Consider the following 20,839-nt stretch of genomic DNA (forward strand, 5'->3'; position numbering starts at 1 on the left):
ACGCAGTCTCCTCGTCTAATCAACATATCACAAACCAACACACTTTCGCGAGAAACGTTCATGATTTCGTGCCACATTTCCCAACGGCCAATTCACATCTCAAGAAAATCTCCACTGCGACTATACAGGGTCTCGCTTGGTTGTGGAACTGCAAATGAGCTTCGATTTGTTAGGACTTGGTACAAGGGATCTCGAGTTCTTTCAGTGGTAAATCAATCGACACGTTGCAATAGCTGTATTCTTTATTATGATTAGTAGCCTAGCTTCACCTCAGTACGACCCATCAACTTATCCCAAGCCGAGAGCCGACCAAGTTTCTTCAGAGTATATACGAACTCCTCGGATGGAATGTGTTCTGATCTTCGAACGACAACCCCGAGAAGTTCGTCGTCAGACGATATACTTCCCATCACTTTATCCCAGCTGAGGCTTGACGGAAGGGCTGTAAGCTCTATCATTATAGCATCGAGTATTTCTCTCCTGGTCTTCTCGCGTGGAATTTCTTGGGAACTCCACAAATTTGGTAACCTCGCTCGAAACTTTGGTGAGGGGCGAGTTGAATATGTCGACGGATCTATCAAGTCAAAGCCAGACTGCTTACGTTTGAGTGCCTCAAAGGTGATAGAAGACAGTCCAGATGGAATGTCACCAGAATCATTCCGACAGTGGCGATGCATCCGATACGCCTTCTTTGCATACATAGCGATTTGCCTTAGGTGGTCACCGTACTCAGTGACAAGCTTGTATGGGAAGACGAGCGGCGTGCCATCTTTGTAAGTGCGTGGATCTACTTCTCCGCTGTAGTCCAGACGATTGAGAAACGAAACAGTCCTGTGACAATCGCAAGTTATGCTGACCATCCAAACAACAGTATCCGGCAAAGGTAACGACAAATTCAGCCAACTGCCATCAAGCGCAAAATCCTTGGGACTATGTCCAGTGGCCGAGAACCACATATCGACGGCAACACGACCTCTTCGAAGTTCGCCAATAGTATTGACGACATCGTAGATCGAAACCAGCATTGGCATTGGAGCATTTTTCGGGAAGACAATATTACCAGAGTTCATGAAGAACCTTTGAGAGTGTCTTTGCCAATGCGGTGTTGCGGTAGCAAGGTCGAGCTGTTTCTCCATGTAGAGCAGATGTGGGTCTTCGCACTCCTCGAAGGGCAGGGACATCCTCGCGGATGCGACCGATTGCTGCACGGCATGTCGAATAGTGCGATTGACGGCCAAGCAACATGCAATGTCATGGAAATCATCAAGAAGGGCGAATATGGCATCAGCGAGTTCTTGTACGGCAAAGAGTCGATCGCAGGCAGGATTCCCAGGCGTCGAGTGCTGTTGTTTCTGATCAAGCCAATACGATATGGACTTCTTGTTTGCTTGTTGCACTGATAATTGAATACGGCGCCTCACATGTAATCTTGTCGTCTTCAGCATGTTCTCGGCAAGGAGTTGGTTGCGAGGTGTAAGCCTCGGTTGGGTATCTGGCAATACCAGCTCGGGATGGCGGTATGTCGACATGGCAAGCTCACATTGGAAGGAGATGGGTACATGTCAGGGAGGACAGCGTTCGGAGAATTATCACATGTGGTTCTAAGCATGCAGTGTGGCACAGGTTAAGATTCACGTCAAGGATTCTTGGAAGGAACGAGGGGAGCCAAGCGACTCAGTTGGCATAGGTTGCCGGCTATGGACGGCTGGCGTATGGAGCCGGTAACCAAACGTCCAGAGTTCCTTATCGAGCACCTGCAGATTCATTTTATTTCGAATGCTCTGGTCACAGCTAATCATAGACCTCTGAGAAGCAGCTGAGTTCATAGACAAATCGAATCGAAGAGCCCGTTGAGCACTTCCATAAAATTCGAAACCTCTGTTGTCAAGCCTACGCAATGGTTGCAGTATGCATAAATCAAAAATAGAGCTTTGTTGCATAAGAAAGCTTTGACGTTGGCTACCAAGTCGGTTGAGCGGCCGCGGGAGCAACAGCGTCATATGGCATTTGGCTGGACGTTGGATACTACAGTTCATCTCTGTTTCCTACGCCAGAACGGCATCCCAGTCTGAACGTCGACTGTCTGCAAGACATCTTCGATCTTCTCGGACGCGCCATCCACTCACGCATTCGCGTCGCTTTCTTGTTGTTCGGCGTCTCGATCTTGCCGGCCTCCCTTAATCACTTCTTGACACGCCGTCAAGTCGTTGCGCCTCACACGCTCCTGCCGTTCGTCGTGAACACGTCTCTCCATTCTTCTAGCATTACGGCCTACCGTTCATCATGGCATTTCTCGGAGTATACCGAGCCATCTACGACTATGTCCCCCAGAGTGAGGGCGAATTGGCTCTGAGCGAGGGAGACTTGCTTTTTGTTTTGGACAACAATTCCGATGATGACTGGTGGAAAGCAAAGAAGAAGGCCATGTCTGACGACGAAGATGAGCCAGAAGGCTTGATCCCAAACAACTACATTGAACAAGTCTGTCGCGTTGCCAATCCCCTCTGGCTAGTCTGTGCTGACTTCTCTTCAGGCGCAACCTCTCTACCAAGCAAAAGCCTTGTATGACTACACCAAGCAGACTGACGAGGAGATCTCATTTCCTGAAGAAGCCCGTTTGGATGTCTACGACACGTCGGACGACGACTGGACACTTGTTGGCTTGAACGGCGAGTACGGATTTGCTCCAGCCATCTATATCGAAAAGGCTTCAGCTGGTGCCGCTTCATCTGTCGCTCCCGCTGCACCTGCTATGCCCGCACGCCCACAAATCGCCTCGCCCGAGCCTGAGGAGGCCGAGTGGAACGAGTCTCCGCCCGAGAGTCCAGTACAGAACCCGGCTGCTGCCCTCGCAGGTATCATTGCACAAAAGACTGGCCAATCGCAAAACCAGGCACGCTCATATCAAGCACCTGTGGATCGCGGTCTCGCTTCGCCACCTTTACCTTCCCGACCTCAGTACACTCCCGACGAATCTGAAGATGAACCGGCTCCTAGTATGCCTCCACGGCCAGTCTCCAACGTTTCGCGCGAACCTGTTTCTTCACCCATCTACTCTCCAGTTGAGCGCGAGCCACAAGGCGTCAGCACTTCACTTCCTTACAACAGAGCGATGGCTATTGAGGACGAGGAGGCTGCTCTAAGGTCGCCTGGTGGTTTCCGACTCTATAATATATCAGAGGTGGTTTCGCACATGGGAAAGAACAAGAAGATGCCCATCACTCTGGGTATCAACCTTGCCAAGGGTCTGGTTTCGCTCTCTCCTGCTAAGGCGCGAGATGGTCCATCTCAAGAGTGGTCAGCCGATCGACTTTCAAACTACTCGATTGAGGGCAAACATGTTTTCCTGGACTTGGTCCGCCCTAGTAAGAGTGTTGATCTCCATGCTGGCGCAAAAGACACTGCCCAGGAAATTATTGGTATTCTGAGCGAATTAGCTGGTGCCTCGAAAGCTGAGGGACTTCGCGAGGTTTGGGCTGCCAGCTCTGGCACGGGTGCCGGCGGAAAAAAGAAGGGTACAATGTTATATGATTTCATGGCGCAAGGAGACGATGAAGTCACTGTGGTCATTGGTGACGAGGTTGTCATCTTGGATGACACCAAGAGCGAGGAGTGGTGGATGGTCAAACGCCTGAAGAACGGAAAGGAAGGAGTTGTTCCTAGCAGCTATGTCGAGGTTACTGGAACTCTTCCCGAGCCATCGTCAGCCTACACTGGCATTAACTCCGCTCGTTCCACCGTCGAGCAGAACAGACTCGAAGAACAGCGCCTTACGAGGGAAGCAGCTAGATCTTCGACAGTACGCGACTCAGATGATGGAAGCAGACCCGAGCGTCACAGCAGTTTGGCCAAAGAGGACCACCGTAAGAGTAGGCACAGCAAGAGCGACAAGAGCGACAAACCGAGTAAGTTTTGCAATTTGGCACATCATGCATTAATCTAACGACATTCAGAGCCAAACGCTGCAAGAGTGCGCACCTGGACAGATAGATCTGGTTCTTTCAAAGTCGAGGCTGAATTTATCGGCTTGAAGGACGGCAAAATCCATCTTCACAAACAGAACGGTGTCAAGATTGCTGTTCCCGTTAGCAAGATGGCTATCGAAGACCTCGAATACGTGGAAAGAGCGACTGGTGTCTCCCTCGACGAGGACAAGCCGCTCTCGGAGATTAAACGCAGAAGCACTGAAAAGAGAAAGGAGCGACCGGATCGACTACAGCAATCTGGTACAGCAGGTGCTGTCATCGAACAGAAGCCCGAGTACGACTGGTTCGATTTCTTCCTCGGGGCTGGTGTGAACCCACAAATCTGCGAGCGTTATGCTGCCGCCTTCAGTCGCGATCAAATGGGCGAAGAAATTTTACCTGATGTCGACACCCAGCTGCTGCGCACACTCGGTCTCAAAGAAGGCGACATCCTCCGTGTGATGAAGTATCTGGACAACAAATTTGGTCGCACTGGGCAGAAGAAGAATGTGAGCTTTGGTGAAGATGATGCTGATGGTGCGACCAATGGTGAAGGTGGTCTCTTCTCTGGACCTGGCGGCGCTTTGCGAAACAACACACGCAAGGGAAGGCCCGCTCCCGCCATCCAGACAAACGATGTCGTTGACGCCGATGCATTCAAGCAGAAAGATGAAACACCCAAGGTTGAGACCCCCCTTGCTTCTGCTCCTGCTAGAGCGGTTGCCTCTGCTGGATTCGATGACGATGCGTGGGACGTCAAGCCGTCGAAGACTGTACCAGCTGTTGAAGCACCAGTCGCTGCTGCCACGCCCGCAAAGGCTCCTTCACCTCCGCCAGCACCTCCCGCTCCCGAGCCTCCAAAGCTCACTCAGAACATGTCGGATCTATCTTTACTTTCTCCCGCACTGCAACCAACGCCCGCACCTCAACCCGCTCCTCAGGCACCTCCTGCGCCCCCACAACAGCCCGCAAGAACCGGTGCCGATCCTTCGTTCTTCGACAAACTTGCTGCTCCAGCTCCATTGCAGTCACAAGTGACAGGCATGAGACAGCGCCCTGCAGCTCCAGCACAGATGCAGACTGGCAATTCGATGATTGCACCACCGCCGCAACGTGCAGCTTCCGCTCCTGGCCTGCCTCAACAAGGCTTTGCTCCGCCAGCTCTGCAACCTCAAATGACTGGTTACCAGGCACCTCCTGGTCAAAGCCTCCAGAGTTTGCAACAACAGCAACAATTCCAGCAACAGCAAATGACTGGATTCCCTCAGCAACCTGGCTATCAAGGTCTCATGCCTCAAGCAACAGGTTACATGCAGCACCCTCAGCAGGGAGGCTTCCAAGCACAGTATCAGATGCCACAGGCCACGGGCTATGGCCAGCAACAGCCATTCCTCAACGGTCAGGCCACGGGATCACCTTTCGCCGACCCTACCCCTCGTCCCATTTTCCAGTCCCAGCCTACTGGTATGGCACAATCTTACACCATGCAACCCCAACAAACAGGGTTCGGAATGCCCCAACCCCTGCAGCCCCAGCAGACAGGACTTCCACCAGCCCTTCAACCCCAGCGTACAGGCTTCACACCTCAGAGCCAATTCGGTCAGAGTTACGCTCAGCAACAGAACGGCTTTGGCAGTTATGGACAGCAAGCACCACCTCCTATGCCTCCCATGCCAGCTCAGCCTACCGGCCTGCAGCCTCTTGTGCCTCAAAAGACCGGTCCTGCTCCACCAGTTCGCTTTGGCGTCCAGCCCGCTGCCAGACTTACGCCACAGCCAACAGGTAGGGCCAACCTGTCGAAGGCGACTCCACAGAACCCCTTTGGTTTCTAGGAGCACTGAAAATCCGATACGTGGGCATTGCGGAAGGATTGAAATGTATGGGTGGCATGTCTTGAATTCAGGGGGGTTTGTTTGTGTCTACACCATTGGTGGAAGAGCTTAATAGGTCTTGCGGCCCAGAGTGTGTATATAGTCTTCTTTCGTTATTCATTCTACTATCATTTTCCTCGAGCTGTTCACTTGCAGGTTCTCTTTGTGCATTTTGATGTAAATCATGCGCGTCACAAAGACTATGGCTCGGCAGATTCATCCGGTCGTACGGATGACTTCTCGAACATTTCATGGACGTGATGAACGCAACTTGGCATTACAGTAGAAGAGGCGGGAAGAAGAAAAAGAAAATGGTGTTTCCGCTATAGCACAGATAGATCTATTTACACAGGTCGAGACTCCGCAAAAACGAAAGAGTCTCATGTGCTTTTTGTCTTTTATTCCTCGTTCCACTTCTCCAAATCGCCCTGCATCCTCGTCAACTCAGCTTACAGAACCCTCAACCTCAAACTAATGAGTTCGATGGACTAAATTTAAGCCTTGGAGACGATGCGGTCGACGTCAGCAACAGCCTGGTCGAGGATCTGCTTAAGGGTCTTGGGGTTCTCGAGCTCCTTGTCAATCTTGGCGATGATGGAGTCGGCGAGCTCCTTCTGCTGGCGGGCCTTGACGGCACCCTCGTAGCGGACCCAAGAGTCGAGGACGGACTTGGCCTCGTGGGCGAGGTTGACCTTTTGCTCGAGCTCGTAAGCCTGGGCCTCGAGCTGAGCGGTTTCCTGATTGAACATGTCAGTATATGTGACATCGATGTTTCGCAACATGAGTGGATAGTACCTTGGAAACGGCAAAGAGCGACTTGGTAATGTCAACGACACCACCGAGGTCCTGGACGCTGGCAATGCGCTTCTGGACGGCATCGGTGTGGTCCTTGCGGGCAGCGTTGAGGATGTTCTTGATCTTGTTGGTCTGGTTCTCGGCCCACTCCTTGTAGGCGGGACCTCCGTAGACGGCGATACCGGTGTAGACGGAAAGCAGACACAGCATGACGATGGACTCCTCGTTGACGACGTAAAGCTCGTTGCTGATGGCGGCAATTGAGACACCGGCACCGGCGGAGAGGATGGCGGTCTTGCTCAAGAGGTTGCTGCCGGGCAGGGAGTCGAGGATGCTCTTGGCCTTCTGCTCGGGCGAGGGCTGGTTGCTCTGCAGGCGGGCCTGGACGGCGGGCACGGCGGCCTTGTGCAGGGAGGAGACGGCGGCGGTGGGACGGGCGCGGGCGGCGCCCATGACGGAGCGAGCAACACGAGAGGCCATTGTGTTGAATGTGGATGTGGAGAGAGCGGAGAGGTGTACGGATAGCAATTCACTGGTCTCTTTGGCAGCCCTGCCGCAGCGCGCTCAGTCGTCGGTCGTTGTCAAGCTCTGACCGCGGCGATTTCCGGCGACGAGCCCTGAATCTTCCCGATTGGGCAACTGCCAAAGAATTTATTTTATACAGGCAGGAACGACCACTTTTCGTATTGACGACTTTTCAGAGATCACGAAAGGGAGTTCCAATTCAACTGAATATCTCGAGATGCCTGGACTTGTCGAGAAGAAACGCAAGCGCACCGATGCCACCGCCGTCGCAAAACCTACAAAGTCCAAGAAAGTAAAGGCTACCACCAACGATGGCGACGACGACCCGCAAGCCCAGATGCTCCTGCTGGAACAACAAGTCCTCGAGTCGCCGTCAAACTACCCAAATATTACCAGTCTGCTCAAGTTTCTCAAGTCAAAAGATGCAACTCAAAAAATCACGGCTGCCGTCGCTCTCTGCCGTACCTTCTGCCGCTTGATGGCTGCAGAGAGAATGGTCAAGCAGAAGACCATGGACGAGGAAGAGATTGGACAGGTCGACTGGCTCAAGACACAGTACAAGGAATACGGCCGACAGCTAGGTCGTCTGCTGGCGAGCGAGGAGCTCCAAAGCACTGCCCTGACCCTGTTCATGCGCCTGGTCAAGGAAGAGACATCGCAGGATGGTCGCCGTGCTGAGCAGGCTTGGAGAACTGGTATCTTTGCGGATTTGATTTTGGGCCTTGTGGCATCGCCAGATGCCTCTGGTGCACGCGAGGAATTCATCGAGAAGTTTGTCGAGGAGCACGACGACGTCCGTTACTTCACCTTCTACGCTGTCGCAAACATTCTGGCTCGCTCGCCCGAGGGCTACGACCGCCAAACTCTGGTCTCGAACGCTCTCTCGCTGCTTCTCCTGATTGAGAACGCTCCCGACTCAGACTCCCAACTCGAGGATTGGTACGGACAAACTCCCGAAGGTCGCAAGCACGCTCTTCTGTCCTTGTCGTCACATCGCAAGACAGCACAAGAGGCGTGGCTTGCTATCTTCCGCTCTGCTCTGACTAAGGATGAGCGCAAATCCATTCTTCACCACCTGACCACCCGCATTGTACCCTGGTTCACTAAGCCCGAGTCGCTCATGGATTTCTTGACAGACAGCTACAACGCTGGTGGTGCCACTTCTCTGCTCGCGCTATCTGGTCTCTTCTACCTCATCGCTGAGAAGAACCTCGATTACCCTGCCTTCTACACGAAACTCTACTCTCTGCTCGACGACACGCTACTGCACTCGAAACACCGCAGTCGCTTCTTCCGCCTCCTCGACACCTTCATGAGCTCTACCCATTTGCCATCAGCCCTGGTCGCCAGTTTCATCAAGAGATTGTCAAGGCTAGCGCTGCACGCACCTCCTGCCGCCATCGTCGTAGTAGTGCCCTGGGTTTACAACATGTTGCTGCGTCATCGTACTTGCACATTCATGATCCACCGCGAAGTTCGTGGTGCATCACAACTGAAGAAGCTCGAGGCAGAAGGCATGGACGACTGTTTCTCCATGGACGAAATGGACCCCATGGAGACCGGTGCCATTGACTCATCGCTCTGGGAACTTGAGACTTTGGCCTCGCACTACCATCCCAACGTCGCAACACTGGCGAGAATCATTCAGGAGCAGTTCACAAAGAAGAACTACAACATGGAAGATTTCTTGGACCACAACTACCAAGGTTTGATCGATGCTGAGCTGGGCAAGGAGATGAAAAAGACGCCAGTGGTCGAATTTGAAATTCCGAAGAGGATCATCACGGCTGAGGAGGGTGGATTGAACGATCTTGGTGGTCTGTTACAGACTGCCGTCCAGGCACTGTAAATTATGTTATCTGTGACTTTTTGGCATCAGGCAAGGCGTTGGGTGGTGGTCCTTGATACATCTTGCGAGATTCGAATCTGAATGCTTATGAATATTTTCATTGTTTGCTCCAATGCGATGCTATTCTATTTCGCATGTTTCTCCCATCTTTTCTCATGGTCCCAGGGTATTCTCTAGTCCTCTGCGAGATATCCGTATCGCATTTTCCGGCCCTCCTCAGCTCTTTTGAAATGATTAGAAACACAAATAGATTTCCTCCCTACCTCCCCAATCAGGTTGATAGAACTCCGCCAACACCGGCGCCATGCACAAAGAAACGAAAAAGGTTCATCTGAGAACAAGACCTGCACTTAAACGAGCAAAACAGCGTTCAAGCAGCCATCGTTCTCGGGGTTGTTGGTAACCTGGGCCCAACGACCCCAGACGACCTTTCCACCAGCGGTAACAAGACCAAGTTCCGAAACGTTGACCTCGATGATTGTACCCTTGGTCAAGACACCGAGCTGAGTGTACATGGGGTTCTGGGGGTTCTTCTTGACGGAGATGATGGGGAGCTGGACAGTGACACCGAGTTCGGGGTGAGTGACGTTTGCCTTCTTGTAACGGAGACCCATGGGACGGATGAATCTGAGGATTGTGTGAGTACGAATGTGTCAAAGTAATTGAAGATGGCAGAAACAAACCTCTCGTATTTGACAGGACGACGAGTAAAGTCGGGACCGACAAAAGTAGGCTTGGTGATCATTCTCTTCCAGCTCTTCTTTGCAGTCTTCTTTCCGGTCTTGACAACCTTGAACATCTCCTCCTCGGCGATACCTCTGACCTTGGGCAGGGGTACGCTGAACTTGGCGGCCTTCTCGGCTCTCTTGTTCTTGATGGCTGAGGAGAGAGCCTTTGCGTTCTGCTCGTTGCTGCGGTCGAGCAGGTAGGCGGGCAGAGGGGTGTTGGAGGGCTCTGCGGCTTCGCTTGACTTTACATTGCGCTCCTCGTGGGCTCTGATCTGCTTCTTCATCTGGATCTTCTCCTTGCGGCGCTTCTCCTGGTACAGCTTTGCGCGCAGACCGCGGTAGTTCTGAGCCTTCTCAGAGCCAGCGTGGCCCTCTCTGGCCTGTCTCTTGCGCTTGCGCTCATCGTGGTCGAGACGCTTGCCATGTTGCTTGGCAAAGCGTTCCATATACTCATTCTGAGGCATGGCGGCGGTTGATTATGTGTGGTAATTTGGCGTGGGTTGGTGTAAAGAATTGAGAACCACGGCCAGAAAAAAGACGGGCTTCTTGCGGGGAAGGAGCGAGAGGCAAAGTCCCTGCTTGCCTGCGTCTGGATTTCTCGGGGCTTGGCATTTCTCAAGGCAGGCTCGATAATCTTCTGAGCGTCGATTCAATCAGCGACCGAGTCTCGAACTGGTAGCCAAATACACAACATGTTTCTCTCTCGCGCTGCCAAACGGGCGTGCTGCCTGGACTCGCGTCTTCTGCCACCGACCTTCCTGCTTCCCTTTACCGCACAATTGAGCAGCGTTTCGCACACGACCGACGCATCAAACACTCCAGAAGTTCTTCTCAACTCCTCCGCCGCAAAAGTCGACTCTCCTCCCAAGTCCACAGCCACCGCAACTGCTCCTCCTTCGGCCAACCATGCCCCAGCATCCGCACCTAAACTACCCACACCCTCTCAATCGCCTCCGGCCTTGAGCGATTCTGTCCGTGAATTATTGCCCGTACTCCGCGCTCAGGGTCCCCATTACATTACCGCACACATCTATGATCGACCTTACCTCCTGACTGAGGGTGACACTCTGCGTGTGCCATTCCTCATGCATGGCGTTCAGCCCGGCGACATTCTGCGCTTGACCCACGCCTCGTCACTTGGTTCGCGAGACCTGACTTTAAAGGCCGGCGCACAACCTGCCAACTCTCGTTCACCCACTGCATCTACTATCTCGGTCGTCGATCCCACACCTGGTAGCGTCTTGGCCACCGAAAGCAGAAGAATGCCTGATGGAGGCCACTTTGTGCCACACTTGGCAAAGGGCAAGCACGTCTACATCGACGACAGACTATTTGTATGCAGAGCCACTGTCATGGGCACCGAGGCTGAACCCATGCGTATTAAGGAGAAGACAAAGCGTAGACAAAGGAGGGTCGAGACGGTCAAGAGCAAGCACCGCTTTACTGTGCTCAAGATCAAGGAACTGAGGATAAAGGGCTTGGACGAGATCGAGAGCGGTGTTGATGCTTAAATCTACTTCGTGAAGCTACCCGGTTATGAGCCATGACACTTCAAGCTGGGCTGACACATGGAAGGGAAGACTGGTTGGGTGTAGGCGTCCAGCCTTGTATACCAAGATCATTGTACAAAATATATTTCATTCTTGTCATTAAAATCTCACAGAGCCTTGTCTATCCTACTTCCGCTAGCGCAACATGTCTCTCCTGATTGCTGGGTGTGCTTATGTCTCGTCACCAACTGTCTCATATGTAGGCAGCCTTCGTGTGTTTGACAAGCTGACTTTCACACAACACTGACTGTCGAGCTTTTAAGCTCTTGTCCGTTGTAGCAATTGTTGCAACTCTTCCGACGAGCCAGCAGTTGCTCCACTCCCTAGATTGTCGCTTCTCCATCCTCCTGCAGATTCCAAAAATGGCCAACATCCAATCGGTCTCTGACCTGGAGAATCACTCGGGCCTTGTATCGTTCGGCCATCCTCCTGTGAACCTCCAATTCGAAACAGCAGCGAACAAGACGGTCGTGACGACATGGAATCTAAGAAAGGAAAGCCAGGATCGTGCCACAAGAATCCAGTCCTGTAAGATACAGCACAATCGCTACCATCCTGAGTTCGTAGGGAACCAAACCAGGCCTGCAAGACAACCTCTAGCTCAGAGCACAACTTTTCTGGAGTTACTGGCAAATTACTGGGACCCTCCTCATACTTGGGATCGACCTGCAAACACGACATTCGACCGCATCTTCAGTATCAGCGAGCTGGGAGATGCCATCCTTAGCAATCTCAATCGTACAGAACTCATGAGATGCCTGGAAACCTCCCGTACACTTCGTCATGCAGTGCAACTGTCCTCGGCGGCTCAACTACATCTCGCGCCTCTTCCTTTCAAGCCTGCAGATGAGCTCAATGACAGTGACACTTGCTGCATCCCATTCGCTCACTGTCTGACATGCCCTATACATATCACCAAGGATATCGTACTCCCGCTTAAGCAAGAGTGGGATGAGAACATCATCAAGCAACCAAAACATCGCATGATCGTCGACATACACTTTCTTCGAGAAGGCCACGACCCGCATGACTCCGACGTTGTGGGCAGTTGGGCAGAAATGAAGCTTTCCGATATGCCACCATCCTTGTTATCTTGAGAGGTCTGGATTGACTGTGACTGTCGACAACTCGAACAAGATTTGCATGGCGATCGTGGCGCGTTTACTCCTGCTGTGGCCACCACACTCTGGAGTCACAGACTAATCACACACGACAAGCCGTTGCGAGAGATTGTGCAGTGTGCTAGAGAAGTCTTCAGAGCTCATGAACGATGCGTGCCTCTGAATCGCACGTCAGATGTCTGTGTATCCTTCAGATGGTTGGCTCCAGTGAAGGTGAACGAGGAGGGAGTCATTGTTCGTAGCAGGAAAAAGTGACTAGACACAGTTGGTCATGAAACATCCAGGGGAATCCGATCGGTTTCTACATGACAATTTGATGGCAGGGCTAGGTTGATCGGTATTGTATCATCGCATTTAGTTGCTCGTGTTATAGGGGAACCTCGGAAGCAGAGGTCAAGGTGTAGGGCACGGCCACGGAAAGCACAGGGCAGCGAAAGTCATGCCGACCAGACTGCCGACCATCGGGTTCGATCAATGATGCCAGTTCTCTACTCTTCACTCTCGCGCCAACCCCAGACCATATGGATTTGGATAGGCGAAGGATCAATGTTTGCCCAACTGTTATAGTATTTGCTCGTATTCTCAAATCCAGTGACAGCGGTGCAAGACCCGTTTTACCGCAGGTAGGCTAGACTTGCTTCATGCCTCGATTCATGCAGACCGGGGTAGCAATGGCCTGCTGCCCATCGTGCCGCGGATCTGGCCAGACGCCAAATCGGCAGACCAAGGGAGAACCAGAACGACTCTTGGGCAGGGTCTGCACGACAAAGGTAGGTAAGCAAGCAATTATTATCGTCAGATGCATATGTCGCATCGAATTTGTCTTTCTTCCATCAACATTCTCCATCCCGTCCTCTTCTGCGACCATGGAAGACACTACACAACTCGACGATGCGCTATATCGAGCTTGCATCACAGCAGACTTGCCACAGGTCAAACGCCTAGTCCAGGAGCAAAATGCGCATGTCAACAAGATTATCGGTCCCCCTGGCCAGTTGGATTACGCTTTGAATCATGCGGCTAAGACAGGTTCCATACCTCTGGTGCGCTTCCTGCTCGACCATGGTGGTGCGACTGTCAATGCAGCAGCACTGCGAACAGCTGCTTTCGAAGGAGATCAGCCCATGTTGCAACTTCTCCTCGAACCCATCAAAGCTCAGTTGACAACTTCGGGCATGTCCAGGAAATGGCGTGGAGATCTTGCCTCAATTCTGGTCGGCACAACCAGGAGGGGTCGCAGCGAAACCGCCGAGGTTCTCAAGGTTTTCCGTTCAAGAGTCACAGAGTTCGACAAAGCTGTCGATTCTGGGCTTCTTGCAGCATGTGCTGCGGGCGATATGCGCTCAGTCAAGTACTTCCTCGGTATGGGTGCTGAAAACAGAGTCGAAGCCATATGCACTGCAGCCGAATATCATCAGTTCGAACCTCTGGAATATTTTCTGAACAATCATACATTCGAACCTGAGGAGCTGGTTGATCCATTGACTTCGGCAGCTGGTGGCGGACACATGCCATCTATTCTCTTACTCATTGAACAAGGAGCAGAAGATGAAACAGGCGCTGCACTGGCTAGAGCTGCGAAGTTCTCTCACACGGAAGTTGTGCGTCACCTTATCAGCAGATTCAGATACACGAAAGACAAACTATCGACAGGACTTGCGGCAGCAGCTCGGGTTGGCGACACTGGTATCATGGAGACACTTATGAACAGAGGTGCTCACAAGGGTGCTCATGGCTTTGAAGCACTGACCTTCGCAATCCAGAGAAGTCATCTTGCAGCGACAGAACTTTTGGTTCGAGACCTTGCAGCCAGTCAGGCAGAACTTTCGACCGCGCTGGAGAAAGCAATGTTCATCTGGCTACGACCTGCACAGATATACAAGCCCTATCTCTCGAGAACCTCCAGTCATTCTTCCAGGAGCACAAACAGCGAGATTGAACCAACGATACCAGAAGTACTAAAAAATCGAGAAGAGTCTCGAAGACGTATCGTCGATGTGCTTCTCGAAGCTGGGGGCCGATTGTCTGAACTGTATTATTGTCGGCTTTTGGAGATGATGATTCTCACTCAGAACCAGTATGGCGTTGAGCTGCTCCACGACAGCGTCAGGTTCACCACGGTCGAAACGCTACCTGATGAATACTTGCTCAGTCTCGCGATATATCACCAACAAGACGACATGGTGAATCTTTTGCTCAGCTTCCCTGTGGCGCGCAGACCCGAACCACCCGAACCACCAGAGCCAACAGAGCCAACAGAGCCTAGCAGCGTACAAGCAATTGCTGAGGACACTCTGGCATGGGAGTCGAAAGTTTACAACCCAATCCCTAGCCCACTCATATTGGCAGCAAAGTTTCAGAACGAGCATTGGTGCAGGACACTAATCCATCGGGATGAAACTGACATTCACGAATGGTGTTATTATAAGCCGAGCAAAAGACTATTGAGCTTTTATGGGTCTGACCAAAAGACACATACGCCAAAGGACGAACAGTATGAAGAACTTGGCTGTCCATTTGGGACCGAGGAAATCCGTGATTGTGCTCTTTCCATGGCTGTTCGCTCACGAGATGTACCCATCATCCGTCTTCTTCTCGAAAGCGGTGCAGATCCCTGGGTGAATCGACAAGACATTTCGATCCTTGAGAAGGCAGCAAGAGAGAACTGCCTACGGGACGTTTTTTTGATCTTGGAGGAGACCGATACTAAACTGAACATCGATCGTCGAGAATGGGATGGCGGCAAGAGCATGCTGCACTGGGCTGCGATATATGGTAACGGTGACTTGGTTGACTTGTTTTGTAAGAAGGGAGCCACTCTCGATCTTACCGACGCGTTGCACAGAACGCCATTGCATCTCGCTGTGGCCGTAGGAAACATCGAGACGGTCAAGGGTTTGCTATGGGCTGGAGCCAGGACATCACTCAGAGATGTGGATGACTACTTGTGCGCGGATGAGCTTGCCGCGAAGCTAGCTCAAGAAGCTTCATGGGCTGATCCATTGCGAGCAGTCAGATTCGAAATCAGTCGATTCCTGGATGACTGGGTGAAGAACGACATGGACAACCTCGATGCTGCTAACATCCGACGAGAGTCAGAAGCAACTGAAAAAAGGGCTAAGGTGGAAGAGACCTCACAGTCAGTGGGAGATGATTTACTGGACCATTTCAGCGATGAGGACAGCGTGCATTGGAGTGATGACGAGTAGTTATTATTTAAGAAGATTAGATTAGATACACACACAAGCTCAACCTCTGGCAGGTATGAGACAAGATACTGTTTGACACAAAGCATTCGTTGATTGGCAACGAGGAGTGAACATGGAAATCGTGGAGAGGAGCCGCTGGTCCCCGGAATCGGTCGGGACAAGGAAGGAGGACTCGGTCGGAACTTCTGTCTGGGGTGACAAAACAGCTGGCACACTATCGCTCGGCGAGAAGGAACAAAGCTCAGCTGAAAACCATTGAGAGCTGGACAAGCTGTAGTAACAAGGAAAGAGCAAGACAGGCTGTTTTGCTTCACTGTACAAAGGACAGACAGAGGTGTAGATACATGATATAAGCAGGGCTCAGCAAGCTACGAAATTCAAAAAGCTGCCAAAAGGAGTGGCCAGTGGGGCGCTTTGACCACCCAATCCGAGTGCTTCGTTGCGGCAAATCTCGTTCAACCTCACCCTCCTCCTAGAACCGACCTCTCATCACCCTCTATCTCCACTCCATCCTCCATTTCATTGGGACCCGTCACACCCATCGGGCTTCTGAGAAATTTCTGTCATCATGTTCAGAAGCGCCCTTCGCCAGAGCGCCCGCGTGGCCACCGTCGCCGCTGCTTCGTCGAGAATTTCAGCTGTACGTTTCAACAAGCTCCAACTACTCGCCGACACCTCGCCTGCGACTACAAGCTCGAGAAATACGCTATGTCTGGCCAACATTGGGTCAGACAACCATCATTGGACCTGTCGCCACGCCCAATGGGTGCTGTCTGCGCGTCGTGTTGGCCGGTTGCGCGCTGGAGCTGTCGCTGGCGACGTCGAAGCTTGCTCGCCTTTGCCAAGTCTTGCAACACCTCACTGACATGTTCCCTACCTACAGGCCCGCGCTGTCGCTCCCGTCGCCAACTCTTTCCGCGGCTATGCCGACAAGGCCTCCCCCACTGAGGTCTCTTCCATCCTCGAGCAGAGAATCCGTGGTGTCCAGGAGGAGTCTGGTCTCGCCGAGACCGGCCGTGTCCTTTCCGTCGGGTACGTCTACAACAATCCTAGCATCATCAAACAAGACGCATGGGATATACTGACACATAATCAACAGTGATGGTATCGCTCGTGTTCACGGTATGGCCAACGTCCAGGCCGAGGAGCTCGTCGAGTTCGCCTCCGGTGTCAAGGGCATGTGCATGAACCTCGAGGCCGGCCAGGTCGGTGTCGTCCTGTTCGGTTCTGACCGTCTCGTCAAGGAGGGTGAGACCGTCAAGCGTACCGGAGAGATTGTCGACATTCCCGTCGGTATGGAGCTTCTCGGCCGTGTCGTCGACGCTCTCGGTAACCCCATCGATGGCAAGGGCCCCATCAAGTCCTCCGAGAGACGCCGTGCTCAGCTCAAGGCTCCCGGTATTCTTCCCCGCCAGTCCGTCTCCCAGCCCGTCCAGACTGGTCTCAAGTCCGTCGACGCCATGGTTCCCATCGGCCGTGGTCAGCGTGAGTTGATCATTGGTGACCGTCAGACCGGTAAGACTGCCGTCGCTCTTGACGCCATGCTCAACCAGAAGCGTTGGAACAACACCTCCGATGAGTCCAAGAAGCTTTACTGCGTCTACGTCGCCGTCGGTCAGAAGCGTTCCACCGTCGCTCAGCTCGTTCAGACCCTTGAGGAGAACGACGCCATGAAGTACTCCATCGTCGTTGCCGCCACCGCCTCCGAGGCTGCTGTAAGTTCATCCATCCTCTCTTGCACAAACTTCACTTTTCCCTCCCCACCAGTTGCAGACACGTGTCCTCTCTCAGTGGACACTACTCTGTTTCTGAACACTATCCTGCCTTTTCACAACTACATTTTTGCCCTGCATCGCACTTGGGGATACCTCATCCCCTCTCTCCGCCAGTGTTTCTGGGCACCATTGTGTTGTGCTTCAGTCACACTTGTGCCCTACTTTGCAGCCGGGGATAGCTCAGAAACGAGTCGTCTCTCAGTGGACAATGCTCTGTTTCTGATCGCTATTGTGCTGTGCTTCAGTCACATTTTTGCCCTACATTGCACTTGGAGATGCCACTTTGTGTGTCGTCTCTCGGAGGGCACAACCATAACCTGAGCGTTACTGTGTCTTGCTTCAGTCATTTTCTTACCTTACGTTTTTGCGATTGGCGATTCTGCATTTTTGAACTTTGCTGACTTAGAGAAAATAGCCCCTTCAATACATTGCCCCGTTCACTGGCTGTAAGTAAAAAAAATTTCTTTTGTTAGATGCTAACTTGAGAGTGACTCTACGAGAGTGACTTTACGAGAGTGGCTTTACGAGAGTGACTTGTTGAGAGTTGAGAGTGACTCCCAACTTCCCTCTTATCAAGCCACCTTCCTTCCTGCACCTTCCTCCAACATTCCTCCACCTACCCTCAACCAAGGCTTCGTTGTCTCTTCACACGGTGCGAGCTGTGCGGGTTCTTCTTTCGCACCTGCCCTGAAAGAAGGCTTCACGTGCTCTCACATTCTTGTCGGCGCTACGCAGCTTCTTGCTTTGCACCTTCCCTCAACGAAGCTTCCGTTGTGTCATCACATGCACTGTCAGCATCCACACCTTCCCTCAACCATCTACCACTTGCACCTTCCCTCAACCATGAGCTGGCTCGCATTCAAAACAAATCTGTGGCTTGCGAACTTCTTCACCATGTTCCATCACACTTTCTTTGGACATTGTCCAGAATGCATACCGCCGCTCGTGAGCTTCTCGAAGATTACACCTGGAGCTTGCTTGACGTCGAAGCGCCCGGCTGGTTCAAGAATCCTGTCTTCGGCGCCATCTTCCATGACCGACCTGCTTTCGATCGAGTCACTCGTTTGGTGCGTCTGACCACTGCACCTGGCTTGACGCGTCAGCTCTACTCGCTCAAACCTCCTGTCGAATCCTTCTTCAAGAAGCTGCCATATCCCAAAGGCAAGCTGTGGGCACTCTACGCTCATGTCATGAGGAAGCGTGGTGTCAAAGGCTACAAAGTCTACTTTGGCTCTGGCACCGACATTGACGAAGGCGTCCGCAAACGAATCCGCGGATACAAGCCGAATGGTCGTCGGTTGCCGAAAATGGTTCGCAAGGCTTTCCGTCAGGGCTACAAGATCACACACACTGGGCTTCTCTGCTGGGCTCCTATGCCACGCCCACGTGACGTTCCCCAAGTCCGTGCTTTTTTCTTGGCTCTCGAGGCTACCCTGACTTGTATGTTCTTCGTCCAAACCGAGCACATCGAAGAGATGTACTAGAAGCACATCTTTCCCTGGGACCGCAAAGACGTCGAGTACTCTCCACTATGCAGCCAAAGCGCCTTGAAAGAAGATGTTCGTGGTCAACACACCTTGACGCCTGACCAGCTTGAGGACATCAACTCGAAACGCAAAGCTCGTCGTCACATCAAGTCACTTGGTTATGGTCGAACACACACTGCCCGCCAGCTCGCAAAGAACCCTGTTGCCTTCCGCCAGAAGAAAGCCGCATCAGCTATGAAGCACTACAACAAAGACTCCGTTGCTGGAGCAGCCAAACAACGCACTCGCAAGTCTGCTACCAAGACTGCTGCCAAATACCCTTGTGGGCCTTGCGGTCGCTCCTACGATTCTCCGAGCGCACTTGCAAAGCACAACAACACTGCGAAGCACGCCGCTGCCGTCGCTCGTCAGGCGGTCGCTGCTTCTTCCTAGACCCCTCTGGACGCTGTCCAATATTCTTCCACCTGTCATCTTCGGAGTCACTCTCAAGCATCCACCTGTCATCTTACGAGTCACTCTCAAGCATCAATTCTTCATTTCAGGGGTCACCCTCAAGCATCTAACCGTTATTCTTACTAACATGTTACTCGAAGGCACCATGGGAGAGTACTTCCGCGACAATGGAAAGCATGCTGTTATCATCTATGATGACTTGAGCAAGCAGGTATGTAATAATCTTATCCTACAAACGAATTTGTACTGACTTTTTGTAACAGGCTGTTGCTTACCGTCAAATGTCGCTCCTTCTCCGTCGTCCTCCCGGTCGTGAGGCTTACCCCGGTGACGTTTTCTACCTCCACTCTCGTCTCCTCGAGCGTGCTGCCAAGATGAACGACAAGCTCGGCGGTGGTTCGCTCACTGCCCTGCCCATCATTGAGACCCAGGGTGGTGATGTCTCCGCTTACATTCCCACCAACGTCATTTCCATCACTGACGGTCAAATCTTCTTGGAGTCTGAGCTCTTCTACAAGGGTATCCGTCCCGCCATTAACGTCGGTCTTTCCGTCTCGCGTGTCGGTTCCGCCGCTCAGCTCAAGGCCATGAAGCAAGTCGCCGGTTCGCTCAAGCTCTTCTTGGCCCAGTACCGTGAGGTCGCTGCCTTCGCCCAGTTCGGTTCCGATCTTGATGCCGCCACCAAGCAGACCCTGTCCCGTGGTGAGCGTCTTACCGAGCTCCTCAAGCAGAAGCAGTACAGCCCCATGGCCGTCAACGAGATGGTTCCTCTCATCTACGCTGGTATCAACGGTCACCTCGACAGCGTCCCCGTCGCCAAGATCCTCCAGTGGGAGGCTGACTTCCTTAACCACCTCCGCACCAACGAGAAGGCTATCCTTGACCAGATTGACAAGGAGGGTGCCCTCAGCAAGGACCTCGAGGCCAAGCTTAAGGATGTCATCAAGAGCTTCACCTCCAGCTTCTCGTAAATTTCTCATTAAAAATTTATAACGGGGAAAATTGCGGGATGGCCGAAGAAGCCGTGTGTATAGTAGAGCGAAAGTAGCGTCTCATTGAGTTTTTCTTCCAAATCTTTCAATGACAAAGTGTATAATCTTCGTTTTTCTCAAACATGTGAATCTGGTCACCTCCGATGTTTTTGCCACACCCCATATGAGCCTTTTGGTTCTACGTCGACCTAGATTCGGCAGCTACTCACAAGAGAAGAAGCAGGGAAGGCACGACTCTGACACATACACAGCAGGCGCCTCTGATTGACCAACTCCCTGTTTAGTGGATCTACCCGATACTGCTCTCCAAATGCACAGTGATGTACCGATCTCAACACGGTCCAGTGAGAGCAACTCATAGCACGGTCTCTCGCCGGGATCGCCTTGATTCGTGTAAGCATCATGCATTTAGATAGCATAACTCAACGATGTTGTGACAGGGGAGTCACCCGCTTCTAAGAGCATCAATCCAATTGGTTATCGTCAGTATATCATTTCATCGTCTCCTCTATCTTGATC

At 52.3% G+C, this 20,839-nt stretch overlaps 9 protein-coding genes across 9 annotated transcripts; 6 read left to right on the plus strand and 3 right to left on the minus strand.

The window, feature by feature from the left end:
* Positions 1-251: 251 nt before the first annotated feature.
* M437DRAFT_44216 (uncharacterized protein) lies at positions 252-1,529 on the minus strand (the record flags this gene model as incomplete). The annotated part of the gene is made up of 1 exon (XM_041020873.1): positions 252-1,529. The coding sequence occupies one exon, from the start codon at positions 1,527-1,529 to the stop codon at positions 252-254; it is 1,278 nt and encodes a 425-aa protein (XP_040882012.1).
* A 754-nt stretch (positions 1,530-2,283) lies between these two features.
* On the plus strand, positions 2,284-5,797 carry M437DRAFT_43659 (uncharacterized protein; the record flags this gene model as incomplete). Its single annotated transcript, XM_041020782.1, has 4 exons — positions 2,284-2,481; positions 2,534-3,905; positions 3,954-5,429; positions 5,508-5,797. 4 exons carry the CDS (start codon positions 2,284-2,286, stop codon positions 5,795-5,797), a joined length of 3,336 nt encoding a protein of 1,111 aa, XP_040882013.1.
* Positions 5,798-6,330: 533 nt separating this feature from the next.
* On the minus strand, positions 6,331-7,111 carry M437DRAFT_73891 (ATP synthase subunit 4 mitochondrial precursor; the record flags this gene model as incomplete). The annotated part of the gene is made up of 2 exons (XM_041026127.1): positions 6,331-6,573; positions 6,632-7,111. The coding sequence occupies 2 exons, from the start codon at positions 7,109-7,111 to the stop codon at positions 6,331-6,333; spliced, it is 723 nt and encodes a 240-aa protein (XP_040882014.1).
* A 262-nt stretch (positions 7,112-7,373) lies between these two features.
* M437DRAFT_82977 (CBF-domain-containing protein) lies at positions 7,374-9,005 on the plus strand (the record flags this gene model as incomplete). The annotated part of the gene is made up of 1 exon (XM_041027852.1): positions 7,374-9,005. The coding sequence occupies one exon, from the start codon at positions 7,374-7,376 to the stop codon at positions 9,003-9,005; it is 1,632 nt and encodes a 543-aa protein (XP_040882015.1).
* Positions 9,006-9,355: 350 nt separating this feature from the next.
* M437DRAFT_82978 (TGF-beta-inducible nuclear protein-like protein 1) lies at positions 9,356-10,197 on the minus strand (the record flags this gene model as incomplete). Its single annotated transcript, XM_041027853.1, has 2 exons — positions 9,356-9,632; positions 9,689-10,197. The coding sequence occupies 2 exons, from the start codon at positions 10,195-10,197 to the stop codon at positions 9,356-9,358; spliced, it is 786 nt and encodes a 261-aa protein (XP_040882016.1).
* A 228-nt stretch (positions 10,198-10,425) lies between these two features.
* On the plus strand, positions 10,426-11,244 carry M437DRAFT_43557 (uncharacterized protein; the record flags this gene model as incomplete). The annotated part of the gene is made up of 2 exons (XM_041020765.1): positions 10,426-10,947; positions 11,041-11,244. The coding sequence occupies 2 exons, from the start codon at positions 10,426-10,428 to the stop codon at positions 11,242-11,244; spliced, it is 726 nt and encodes a 241-aa protein (XP_040882017.1).
* Positions 11,245-11,645: 401 nt separating this feature from the next.
* On the plus strand, positions 11,646-12,380 carry M437DRAFT_43430 (uncharacterized protein; the record flags this gene model as incomplete). Its single annotated transcript, XM_041020740.1, has 1 exon — positions 11,646-12,380. One exon carries the CDS (start codon positions 11,646-11,648, stop codon positions 12,378-12,380), a length of 735 nt encoding a protein of 244 aa, XP_040882018.1.
* Positions 12,381-13,270: 890 nt separating this feature from the next.
* M437DRAFT_64601 (ankyrin) lies at positions 13,271-15,613 on the plus strand (the record flags this gene model as incomplete). The annotated part of the gene is made up of 1 exon (XM_041024446.1): positions 13,271-15,613. The coding sequence occupies one exon, from the start codon at positions 13,271-13,273 to the stop codon at positions 15,611-15,613; it is 2,343 nt and encodes a 780-aa protein (XP_040882019.1).
* Positions 15,614-16,181: 568 nt separating this feature from the next.
* Positions 16,182-20,299, plus strand: M437DRAFT_44411 (ATP synthase subunit alpha; the record flags this gene model as incomplete). Its single annotated transcript, XM_041020896.1, has 6 exons — positions 16,182-16,253; positions 16,497-16,645; positions 16,713-17,328; positions 17,804-17,834; positions 19,469-19,539; positions 19,592-20,299. 6 exons carry the CDS (start codon positions 16,182-16,184, stop codon positions 20,297-20,299), a joined length of 1,647 nt encoding a protein of 548 aa, XP_040882020.1.
* Between the last annotated feature and the right edge of the window lie 540 nt (positions 20,300-20,839).

This window comes from Aureobasidium melanogenum (genome assembly GCF_000721775.1).
Source record: "Aureobasidium melanogenum CBS 110374 unplaced genomic scaffold scaffold_5, whole genome shotgun sequence".
NCBI lineage: Eukaryota > Fungi > Ascomycota > Dothideomycetes > Dothideales > Saccotheciaceae > Aureobasidium > Aureobasidium melanogenum.